The 12,744-nt window shown below is 41.7% G+C and overlaps 1 protein-coding gene across 2 annotated transcripts in view; it reads right to left on the reverse strand.

The window, feature by feature from the left end:
• brf1a (BRF1 RNA polymerase III transcription initiation factor subunit a) overlaps positions 1-12,147 on the reverse strand; it is a 54,515-nt gene extending 42,368 nt beyond the window's left edge. For both annotated transcript variants that reach the window (XM_038967449.1, XM_038967450.1), the window contains exons 1-4: positions 11,910-12,147; positions 11,076-11,276; positions 6,817-6,897; positions 2,302-2,475 (exon numbers count right to left, since the gene is read on the reverse strand). In XM_038967449.1, coding sequence (XP_038823377.1) covers positions 2,302-2,475; positions 6,817-6,897; positions 11,076-11,259 — 439 coding nt within the window. In that variant the 5' untranslated portion in view covers positions 11,260-11,276; positions 11,910-12,147. The remainder of the gene's footprint in view (positions 1-2,301; positions 2,476-6,816; positions 6,898-11,075; positions 11,277-11,909) is intronic.
• Between the last annotated feature and the right edge of the window lie 597 nt (positions 12,148-12,744).

The raw sequence follows: 12,744 nt of genomic DNA on the forward strand, positions 1-12,744 counted from the left end.
TCTGTTACCGAAATTCCTCATTTGTTTAGGAAAAACTCTATTCTCTCAACCCATGCTCTCTTTCTTTGACACGTATGCATTGCATGCACATGTCCAAAGACCTTTTCACACAGGACTAGTATTACTACTACGTTGGTTATGTAATTATTACTCAAAAATGTCAGTTATTCTAGAGGATGATTCGGGTGGCATTCGTTTTTTTTCAAACTGCCCCCTGTAATTCTTTCTTTTCTTCCCAATGAATTGACAGTTATGACGCAAGCCTGGAGGTTTTTATTCTAGGCGTGAAGATACAGTATTTCAACATGTCAAGGTGATGGGGCCACACTGATAACTCAAGCTTGGTTCCCAAGTTTCTAAATCCTACCAAACCATCTCCTCATTCTGCAGCTGCCTCTGGCATTGTTCTCAACACCAATATGCTGGTTAACTTTGCTATTACGCACAAAGCAACATGGTCTAAGCGCCAATTCAACAGCGCACTGATGTGTTTCAGAACCGTGGACATCGACCTCTATCCAACGAAAGGAAAGCGCATGTTTTCAAATAATCTTATTTTTTATTAGTGTTGCACCATTGTTCTTATGTAATATAACCATATACAATTTCAGTAGCCCGTCTTAGACTGGACTGTTCCATTGCCACGACCTCCACAATGGATCAGTCCCCAGCGCGAATCAGACATATCTTGTACACCATGAGAGAATATATATTTATTTTTGCTCCTGCTCGACTAAATACTTTTGAATGCACTGGGGTCAGCCCTAGTGCATTCGGAAAGTATTCAGACCCCTTCCCTTTTTCCACATTTTGTTACAGCCCGATTCTAAAATGGATTAAATTGTTTTCCCCCCCTCAATCTACACACAACACCCCATAATGATAAATCAAAAACAGTAATAAAAAATAAAAAAAATCTTTTAGAATAAGGCTGTAACGTAACAAAAATGTGGATAAAGGGAAGGGGTCTGAATACTTTTCAAATGCACTGTATATACACTAAAGTATGTGGACACCCCTTCAAATAAGTGGATTCGGCTATTTCAGCCACACCATTTGCTGACAGGTGTATAAAATTGAGCAAACAGCCATGCCATCTCCAAAGACAAACATAGGCAGTAGAATGGCCTTACTGAAGAGCTCAGTGACTTTCAAAGTGGCACGGTCATAGGATGCCACCTTTCCAACAAGTCAGGTCGTCAAATTTCTTCCCCGGTCAACTGTAAGTGCTGTTATTGTGAAGTGGAAACATCTAGGAGCAACAACGGCACAGCCGCTAAGTGGTAGGCCACACAAGCTCACAAAACTGGACCGCTGAGTGCTGAAACACGTAGCGCATAAAAATGGTCTGTCCTCGGTTGCAACACTCACTACCGAGTTCCAAACTGCCTCTGGAAGCAACGTCAGCAAAATAACTGGGCAGCCGCACACAAGCCTAAGATCACCATGCGCAATGCCAAGCGTTGGCTGGAGTAGTGTAAAGCTCGACGACATTGGAGCAGTGGAAATGCGTTCTCTGGAGTGATGAATCACGCTTAACCATCTGGCAGTCCGACAGATGATTCTGGGTTTGGAGGATGGCAGGAGAACGCTACCTGCTCGAATGCATAGTGACAACTGTCAAGTTTGGTGGAGGAGGAATAGTAGTCTGGGGCTGTTTTTCATGGTTCGGGCTAGGCCCCTTAGTTCCAGTGAAGGGAAATCTTAATGCTACAGCATACAATGACATTCTAGACAACTCTGTGCTTCCAACTTTGTGGCAACAGTTTGGGAACAGCCCTTTCCTGTATCAGCATGACGATGCCCCGCCCCATGCACAAAGCAAGGTGCATACAGAAATGGTTTGTCGAGATTAGTGTGGAAGAACTTGACTGGCCTGCACAGAGCCCTGACCTCAACCCCATCGAACGCCTTTGGGATGAATTGGAACGCCAACTGCGAGCCAGGCCTAATCAACAAACATCAGTGCCCGACCTCACTAATTGTCTTGTGGCTGAATGGAAGCAAGTCTCCACAGCAATGTTCCAACATCTAGTGGAAAGCCCTCCCAGAGTGGAGGCTGTTATACCAGCAAAAGGGGGACCAACTCCATATTAATGCCCATGAGTTTGGAATGCGATGTTCGACAAGCAGGTGTCCACATACTTTTGGTCTTATAGTGTATAATGGTAACAACTATTTGGTTGTAGCATAAACATTTTGCATTCCCCTTTTTTCAAAGGCAAATGCTAAATTCCCTGTCCTGCCGTTCCCTCCTTCCTCTGTTACTCCCCCACCCCTCTCTGCAGTGTGTAAGGATACGAGGTGTCCCTTCCGTCCTGCAGACCAGGTAGAGGCATGCGGCCACCACGTGGGCCACCCTTCGGCCCCGTGTCAGGCGTTTACACACGGCCATCTTGTAGAAGTTGAAGGCCGTGTCCAGGCAGTGCTGGTTCAGCTGCAGCTGGTGGCCCAGCGTGTTGATCTGACGTCTCCCTGGAGACAAACACAGACATGTTATTACACACAGTTCGAAGTCGTACACACTCAGACGCACCATCATATGCACTTAAGACATAATAAACAGCGTAGACAAAGATCCACACACGACAGGGATTGTAATTACCCTGAATTTCAGTTCAGGTGTTTCAAAATCAGTGTGTCCTTTGCTCTCCTGATTAACTTTGCATGACTTTGCATTATACACAATCAGATGTCTCAGTGAATACACACAGGTACTCGTGAGATGTGCGTGGCAAACTACTGCTGCTGAGGTAATGCAACATCTTAGTGATTAAATATTCCCCCTGCTTTGCTAAACAGATTGCTTCAGATTATAGGGCATCCGCACATCACCAGCATTACTCATACCTAGGGTTGCACATTTTGGGGAATATTTAGAGGTGGAAACTTTCTGTAGGAATATATGCAAATTAATATTACTACCATTTAAATTGTAATGTTTTTTGCATTGGATATATTTACCATATCATATGGAGACAGAAACATAAACCTTTTACCTAATAAGTAGACAAAATTGCAAATGATTCAATCCTGCCAATACAAATAAAAAAACAGTTTAGTTACAAATTGAACTTAAAAGAATTGACTTCACATGGGAGGATTTCACTGAACAACAAAAGGGAATATTGAATGATCCCCAATGACCCATCGCATCTCCCAAAAACGTTTTCAACATACATCTATCTGTAAAATTATATTCTAGAAACTAAAGCTTTGGTTGTCTTCCTCTCAGGCTTCCATGTCTTCTCCCTGGAAGTCCTCAATGTCCACCTCTTGAACATAGACTCTGAGGCCTCATCTTCACTGTCACTTTCCAACCTTGAGGATGGCTCGTTGTCGTGCTCAAAAAGCCAAAAATTTGTCCGGATGGCCACCAATTTTTCAACCCTTGTATTGATCAGCCTGTTGCGTGCTTTGGCGTGTGTGTTCCCAAACAAGGACCAGTTGCGCTCTGAGGGGGTGGGATTTTGAGGATGATGGAGGAAACAAGGGAAAGAGCCTCAGATGCACAAAGTCCCTTCCACCAGGTGACTGATGAGATATGTTGTCACGACTGCCATCTTGCATCTCCATCCCAAAGCCCTTGCTTGGAAGTGTACATCGCCAGACTGCCAAGAACCGTGGCGAGACACAGTAGTGATGACACCATAGGCCTTGTTGATCTCTGCACCAGACAGGATGCATACTTGGGGTCCAACATGTACGCTGCGGCGTGTATGGGCTTCAGGGAGAAGTGTTCACGCTTTTTGATGCATTTCAGAACTGCAGTTTCCTCTGCTTGGAGCAACAGTGAAGTGGGCAGGACAGTACGGATGTCTTCTCTTACATCTGCAAGCAGAGTCTGAACATCAGACAGGATGGCATTGTCTCCCTCAATCCGTGCAATGGCTACTGCTATAGGTTTCAGGAGTTTCAGGCTGCTTACTACCACTCTCTCCCAAAATGCATAATCTAGGAGGATCCTCTTGATGGGGCTTTCCATAAAATCGGCAGACTGTGATATGGCCATCTCTTGGAGAGACTCCTTCCCCTCCAGGAGACTGTCAAACAAGATGACAACACCACCCCAACAGGTGTTGCTGGGCAGCTTCAATGTGGTGCTCTTATTCTTCTCACTTTGCTTGGTGAGGTAGATCGCTGCTATAACTTGATGACCCTTCACATACCTAACCATTTCCAAGGCTCTCTTGTAGAATGTGTCCATTGATTTCAATGCCATGTCCTTGAAGAACAGATTCAATGCATGAGCAGCACAGCCAATGGTGTGATGTTAGGGTAGAACTCCACTTTAGACCAAGCAGCCTTCATGTTCACAACATTGTCTGTCACCAGTGCAAATACCTTCTGTGGTCCAACGTCATTGATGACTGCCTTCAGCTCATCTGCAATGTAGAGACCAGTGTGTCTGTTGTCCCTTGCGTCTGTGCTCTTGTAGAATACTGGTTGAAGGGTGGAGATGTAGTTAATTATTCCTTGCCCACGAACATTCAACCACCCATCAGAGATGACTGCAATCCAGTCTGCTTTCTCTATGATTTGCTTGACCTTCACTTGAACTGTGTTGAACTCTGCATTCAGCAAATGAGTAGATCAAACATGTCTGGTTGGAGGGGTGTATGCTGGGTGAAGAACATTCAGAAATCTCTTCCAATACACATTGCCTGTGAGCATCAGAGGTGAACCAGTTGAATGTCTTGCTCGAGCTGTGTATTCATCAGCATTTCTCTGACTACGTTCCTCCATTGAGTCAAAAAAACATCTGATTCCAGGAGGATCATGAGCTGTTGCTATGGATAAAGTGTCTGATTCATCTTTTTCACCTTGAATAGAAGTAGGGGGACTGTCAGAGGTTGCTTGTTGTGAGCGCTGAGGGAACTTTATGCACTTGGCCAGATGATTCTGCATCTTTGTTGCATTCTTCACATATGATTTGGCACAGTATTTGCAAATGTACACAGCTTTTCCTTCTACATTAGCTGCAGTGAAATGTATCCACACATCAGATAGTGCCTGTGGCATTTTCCTGTAAAGATTAGGGGGAAAAAGTTTTTAAAAATTTCCCCATGTACAGATAACTAGTTAAGCAGTTAGATTAAACAACTCCTTTGTAAGATAAATGTTTTAAAATGAAACATGTATGGAAACAGGTGAATAAACACTCAGTTAGCAGGCTCAAGCAAGCTAAAACCAAAACTAACTAGCAGAAATTGTTAACAAGTTAGTAATGATTTAAACACACTTTGCTGTAGGCTACTATTTACTAGTTAACAAAAAAACATGTATGTCATAAAATATATTCACCCCACCCAGTATTGTAATCAAAACTTACCAGAAGGCATGTAGTCCTTGGCTCAGACAGTGTAGTAGTGTGGGCTTAATAGCATCTCATTGGTGTGCAAGATCTTGAGAATCAGCTGTACATGTGATGGAAGAATGCACTGTGCATGCAGAGGGTTGCAATTCCATTGAATTAGGGATAGTTTAACCAAAATATGCCACAAGACCTAGAATTGCCTCGTGTATCCCACAAAGGTTCACTGTTATAAGTTAACTTTGATGAATTTAAGCAAAATCCTCATTCCCCTCTCCTCATCAAGTTGTGACAAACTCTAAAGATCCTGATTTCTATGCAGCTTTGTCTATACATCTTCCAAACCCCAACCAGCATCATCATCATCCGGTACATTTATTGTGACAGCTGGATAAAATTGGAAAGCTACACACTAGCGATATATTGAGGCAGTTTGGGTCCAACGCAGGACATATGAGATGTTCTCCAGTAATGCGAAAAGGAACCTGTTGGTCATTGTGAGGAGACGTGATGAGTTAGGGCGGGGGTAGGGACGGGGGAGGCGGGAGCCGTGCCGGTGGGGAAGGATGATTGCATTAATCAGAGTGTGGGTGGGTGGGAGAGCAGAGGGTGGCCTGGCCAGACACTTGGGATGTTTATGGAGGAGAGCATTCCCTCACAGCACCACTCTTGTTCTCTCAGAGCTCCATAGACACTATACATCTCCCCACAGCATGACAGACCTATTACCCCATACAAACTCACACCCGGCTGTATCTATTTATGTCTCTGTTCCTCTCACACACATATATTAGTCATCGTCCACAAAGTCTGACTAACGTCTGTCTCGTCCCTACAGACACACTCTGACAGTGCTATGTTTGCAAGCCCCACACACACACACTCTCTCCTGCTTAGCAGTTAGCCAGCACGATATTGATCATCAGTACCATGGGAGCAGCAGGAGCCGCAGACAACTACTCACATTAGGTTACTGGGAGATAACTGACATTTTATGGCCGAGTAAAAGTAACTTCCAAATAAACGTGACTAAACAAACAGGAAATCATCAAAACTAGGCAACACAGACTGAATGTGTCCGACCAGACAAAGGAAACGTATGACATCAGCCCTTTCCTGAGGCATTCAAGCATGCGATGGATGTTTGCTTGTGCCAACCAAGCTCTGATGTAGACACACCCTGTTAATCTCTCATTGGACATTAAAGGAAATGGGTTGTCCCTACCAAGTTTGTTGTGCTTCTGAAATAAGGTGCCAAAACAGATGCCACTTTACGAGGGGAAGAGGACCATGTAAAGCAGATGGCATCAGTTTAGTCTGTCTAGTATAAGACAAAAAGCTTTCATTTCAAGACATCATGAAAGACAGCATTAAAAACAAAGGTTAATATCCTAGCGCACCCACATTTGAGGATTAGGCCTGCTGTAAGTGTAATGAGCTCTTATGATGCATGCACGCCAATGCTTTAGGAATGCAAGTGGTGACCCCTAATGTTAACTCACCGTTCTGCAGGGTCTGGGCCCGGGACTCCCTTCCAACGCCCGTATAGAGCCCTTCCCCAAAAGTGGGGTTCCTTCCAGAGGCTATAAATACAGGAGAAAGAGAGAAGCATTACATCGACACCAGGAGTGCAATCTTTAACATTTACAAAACAGTAGGGCTGTGACGATACTTCCAACCTTTTCTCCTTAGCAAAAATGAAAACTCAAAGCAGACTATACTCTTTGGTCCTTTAAAAACCTGCTGTAAGATATTGTGTGCTATAGCTAGGAAAATAAATACATATGAGACTGGATGACATCACAAAGATATTAGGGCTGTTTTCCTAAATATGTTAAATCTGCTTCATGTTTTGTTTCTTTTCTACGGTACTAGCGAGTATCACGATACTGGTATCACACAATTTAGCAGATGTTATAGCGGGTCCAGCAAAATGCTTACAGTGCCTTCAGAAAGTATTCACAACCCTTTACCTTTTCCACACATTTTGTTGTGTTACAAAGTGGGACTAAAATGGATTTAATTGTCATTTTTTGTCAAGGATTTATAGAAAATAAATTCAAACATTTGTTAAAAACGTATGAAAAATTTTACACTAATATCTTGACTAGATAACTATTCAACCCTCTGAGTCAATACATGTTAGAATCACCTTTGGCAGCGATTACAGCTGTGAGTCTTTCTGGGTAAATCTCAAAGAGCTCTTCACTCCTGGATTGTGCAACATTTGCCCATTATTCCATTTAACATTTTTCAAGCTCTGTCAAATTGGTTGTTGATCCTTGCTAAACAACCACTTTCAGGTCTTGCCATAGATTTTCAACCAGATTTAAGTCAAAATTGTCACTCGGCCACTCAGGAACATAAACTGTCTTCTTGGTAAGCTACTCCAGTGTAGATTTGTCCTTGTATTTTAGGTTATTGTCCTGCTGAAAGCTGAATTTCCTCTCCCAATGACTGGTGGAAAGCAGACAGTCATTCCTCTAGGATTTTGCCAGTGCTTAGCTCCATTCGGTTTCTTTCTTACCCTGAAAAACTCCCCAATAGTTAACAATTACAAGCACACCCATAACATGATGCAGCCACCACAATGCTTGAAAATATGGATAATGGTACTCAGTAATGTGTTGTATTTGCCCCAAATATAACACATTGTATTCGGGACAAAAAGTGAATTGCTTTGCCACATTTTTTGCAGTATTCCTTTTGTGCCTTGTTGCAAACAAGATGCAGGTTTTTGAATATTTTTGTTATATACAGGCTTCCTTCTGTACAGGCTTCCTTCTGTTAATTGGGTTAGTATTGTGGAGTAACTATAATGCTGTTGACCCATACTCAGTTCTCTATCGCAGCCATTAAAATGCTGTTTTAAAGTCACCATTGGCGTCATGGTGAAATTCCTGAGCAGTTTCCTTCCTCTCCGGCAACTGAGTAAGGAAGTACGCCTGCATCTATGTAGTGACTGGCTGTACTGATACACTATCCAAAGTGTAATTAATAACTTCATTATTTATATTTATTTAACTAGGCAAGTCAGTTAAGAACAAATTCTTATTTACAATGACGGCCTAAAATACTCAAAGGGATATTCAATGACTGCTTTTTATTTTTATTATCCCCCCAATAGGTGCCTTCTTCGTGAAACATTTGAAAACCTCCCTGGTCTTTGTGCTTGAAATTCTCTGCTCGACTGAGGGACCTTACAGATAATTGTATGTGTGAGATACAGAGATGAGGTGGTCATTAAAAAAAAAAGTCACGTTAAACACTATTATTGCACACAGAGCGAGTCCATGGAATTTGTGACTCAAGCACATATTTACTCCTGAACTGATTTAGGTTTGCCATAACAAATGGGTTGAATACTTATTGACTAAAGACATTAAAAATGAAAAGCTTTAATTCATAAAAAAAAAAAATGCTAACCATAATTCCACTTTGACATTATGGGGTATTGTGTGTAGTAAGTAGACTTGCAAGAGCCTTGGCTTGCGAGAGCCAGAACAGCTCATAGGGCAGGATGCCTGTTTCTGTAGTGCGAGGCAGCTTGATGTACAAGTACACCACCTGGAGAGGACGCTAGTCTAGCCGTACCACCAATCTATCTAAAAAATAAAAATGATCTATTTAATCCATTTTAAATTCAGGCTGTAACAACAAAATGTGGAAAAAGTCAAGTCATGGATGGAGATTGGACTTCTGGTTTTTACTTAATTCTCTGTACAGGCCAATGATTATGACAACAATTCTGATCTAACCATAAATTCATATATTGCGGCACTGGCCTGAGAAGATTGAAGTTCAATATCTAGGCTCGAATTAGTCTAGTAGGCTCACGTTAACTATACTGAACAAAAACATAAACCCAACAATTTCAAAGATTTTTCTGAGTTACAGTTCATGGAAGGAAATCAGTCAATTGAAATAAATTAGGCACTAATTTATGGATTTCACATGACTGAGCAGGGGCACTGCCATGGGTAGGTCTGGGAGGGCAGGCCCACCCACTGGGGAGGCAGGCCCAGCCAATCAGAATGAGTTTTCCCGCACAAAATGGCTTTATTACAGACAGTTTTGTGTGACAAAACTGCACAATTTAGAGTGGCTTTATATTGTCCCAGCACAAGATGCACCTGTAATATCAGCTTCTTGATATGCTACACCTGTCAGGTGGATGGATTATCTTGGCAAAGAAGAATTGCTCACTAACAGGGATGTAGACAAATTTGTACACTAAATTTGAGAGAAATAATCTATGCGTATGGAACATTTCTGGGATCTTTTATTTCAGCTCATGAGACCAACATTACATGTTTCATTTATATTTTTGTTCAGTATAGCTAGCTAACTCAGCTGGTCCATTGTTGCCCATGCGAGGAAGTTAGGCTAGCAAGCATTTTAGCTAGGTAGCCTATGACAAAAAATTCAAGTGTACCGTATGAGATCCATAGACCGTTTTGCCAACATGAAAGAGGATGGCATTGGCGTAGGGTGAGTCCAAAAACATGTTTTACTGCGCATGCACACAGAAATAAGTACCATGGACAACCACATGATATTTAGATAAATTGATTGGAATAAATTGTTTTTAGTAATTGGCATCTTTAAGTTTGTTTTCAGTGTATTAAACTAAGTATATATAGCCTTGTTTTCATGATGTTTAAATTGTGGTGGAATAGCGGATGCAGTGCTCCTGTTGTCTTTGTGCCGACTTGCAGTAGCCAACTCAGTGGTTCTAAATCAGTAGTCGTTTAGTAAACTGTCGAAAACATTAACTTGAACATGCTGCAGATCATAACTGTTTGTTACATGCAATATTTGCTTTGTGGACTTCACATGACAGATGTCGCTATTCGGTTTTGTGATGAAACAAACATGTAGTTGAATTTATTCCACCATGTGTCTGTCTTTTTGTCGTCACAGCCTTATTGTATATCATGGTGGCGTATGAACGAATGGGTTAGAGCAAACAAAGCAAATATCACAACAACGGTTGTAATATGGCTTTCTTACTGGCTTAGCTTCCTCAGAGATATCACTCACGCACAGCTACTGGAAAGACAAGCCAGGGCCATGCACTCTGCAAAAATACCATTCTGCAATCCAAGTGACTAACTTAATGTCATGAAAAACTGCAGGAATAAAGGGATCTAAAAGTTTTTTATACTTCTTATAAGCAATGTCTCTTAGCTCTCCATAAGATTCCACGGCTGGCTCTGTGTATATTACAATTCCAACGCCGTGTTTTAACGTTTAGAAACTTCAATAATCATTGCTTGCTAAACACTTTGAAACATAACCCTTCTTTCATATCAGCAAGAAATATTTGAAATAAAAAAGACATGCTTACTGTATCTGATTTGCACAGATCCATACGCTGTGTGTGCCTCCAGTTGACAAACTACACTTCCTCCAGAGTTAAGCTAACACACAGGTGTTCAGAGCATTAGCACAGGTGGTCACTGGCTGTTTTCTGTAAACAAGTGCTGTAACATGGAGATCTGGCCATGTGGGAACGCTAACCTTATAAAAGGTGTGTTGTAATTTTTTTGTGATGATTTGAAAGACATGTTCCTTATGTTTCCAAAACGTACTACGAGCGATGCCTGTTAACGTTTAGAGCAAGCATCAGGGCTCTTAAAAAATAAGATATCCTTAATCATATAGGCACTAAAAGGTAGTTGTCATCTATGAATGGGCTACCCCTCAGAATAATGTAGCTCTTGTCATTGTAACCGAACTACAATCCATCTGCACATACCATCTCCAGCTACAAACTGTCCCACAGCAGAGGCGCCGCCCCCTCCTGTCTCCATGAACTGGACCTCTGACACGATAATGTTGTCCTCCAGAACCGAGCCACAGCCCACGCACACGGCATCGCCTCTGGCCTGGTCCACATCGATGTCTGTGCCCCCACAGTTCTTACACACTCTTGAACTCATGGTGAAGTCTGCTCACACTGGGGAACAGAGAAGAAATGGGCCACATTTTTGTGAAAGTCCCATTTTGTAACAGTTGCATATATTGGCTACATAAAAATCTACACGTCATGTATTCTTCCAGCCAAAAGGTGGTGGCCTAGCAAGCATAACATACTGCCACAACAATTAAATAAACTGAAACTGCATATCACGTTTGGAAATAATTACTATCACAATAATATGATATCGGTGAAGCTAGCCTAACTTTCACAAATCCTCTGTAACCTGACCCTGGACGCTTGAGGTATAAATGCGCCACTACACCCCTAGATAACGTTACGTGGCAAAGCCTGATGATCATTTATCGAACTAGTTTGCGGTACATTTAAGTGTAATTTCTGTCAAATGCGCTTGTAGTGGTCCAATGAGCTTGACATTTCCGTCAATGATTGTTCCGCATGTTTAATCTCGTAACTAGATGCTGAATGAAATAACGACCCCATCTTAAATATTCACTAGCCGTGAGGGTTGGAACCACTGACCGCAAACTTTCTACAATCCACTAGGTTTAGTTTTGGTATTAAAAATAATTATGTGTAGCCTAATGCGTAACATGGTTTCCAAAAGGTGGTGATGAATTGTTGAGAAAATACTGGATAATGAATACGCACCAGCCAATTCAAAGGCGATGCTGCTGACAGCGATGTAGCTAGCAAACTTTAGCTGATAGCAAGTCTCCCGAGTAGATTTCCAAGCCAGTGCGTCAGCTAAATCTATTTAAATGTTTTGTAGTGACTAGACAATGTATATGGCCTACTTGTACTGTTATTTGGATTCTAAACCACACATTATATACTGTAATGGGGTAACAAGCTAAAGACTACCATGCATGCAATCCTTCTTGTAACCTCATTGCCAAACCCACATGTGCGTTTTCATGCTTGGGAAATGGATTGGTCCAAACTGATTTTCGAGGGTGATATGCCCAGTAGTGATAATTCTCTATCCCTTTCTTACAGAAATGTGTCAGCAGAGAATGTTCCTGCCTTGTACGTGATTGGTAATGATATTTGTTGATCCAGTATATGAAGAAAAAAATACTTACATCTAAAAAATATATCAAACTGCTACAAACACACCCTTTAAGCTCCACATGAGAGCGACCCATGTACACAATTATATCACTGAACGTAATGGACTGACGTTTTTAAAGAGACACGAACCTAAATCCTTGTCTTGTGACTTGACATCTTTCTTTTCAGTGTCATCATAACCTCATTCTAAACATAAGATACACTTTTTTGACACCACACTCCACAAATCAAGTCTTGCAGGCTCCAGTTCAATATATTTTTTATTGATTATCCAGTCATAGGGACAAGTGCTGCAAAGAAAGATCTAGTATTTACATTTATAAAAATGTAACCTTTCTTTAATTAGGCAAGTCAGTTAAGAACAAATTCTTATTTAGAATTCCGCCCACCCTGGTCAAACCCGGACGACGCT

Source organism: Salvelinus namaycush, chromosome 28, assembly GCF_016432855.1.
Source record: "Salvelinus namaycush isolate Seneca chromosome 28, SaNama_1.0, whole genome shotgun sequence".
Taxonomy (NCBI): domain Eukaryota; kingdom Metazoa; phylum Chordata; class Actinopteri; order Salmoniformes; family Salmonidae; genus Salvelinus; species Salvelinus namaycush.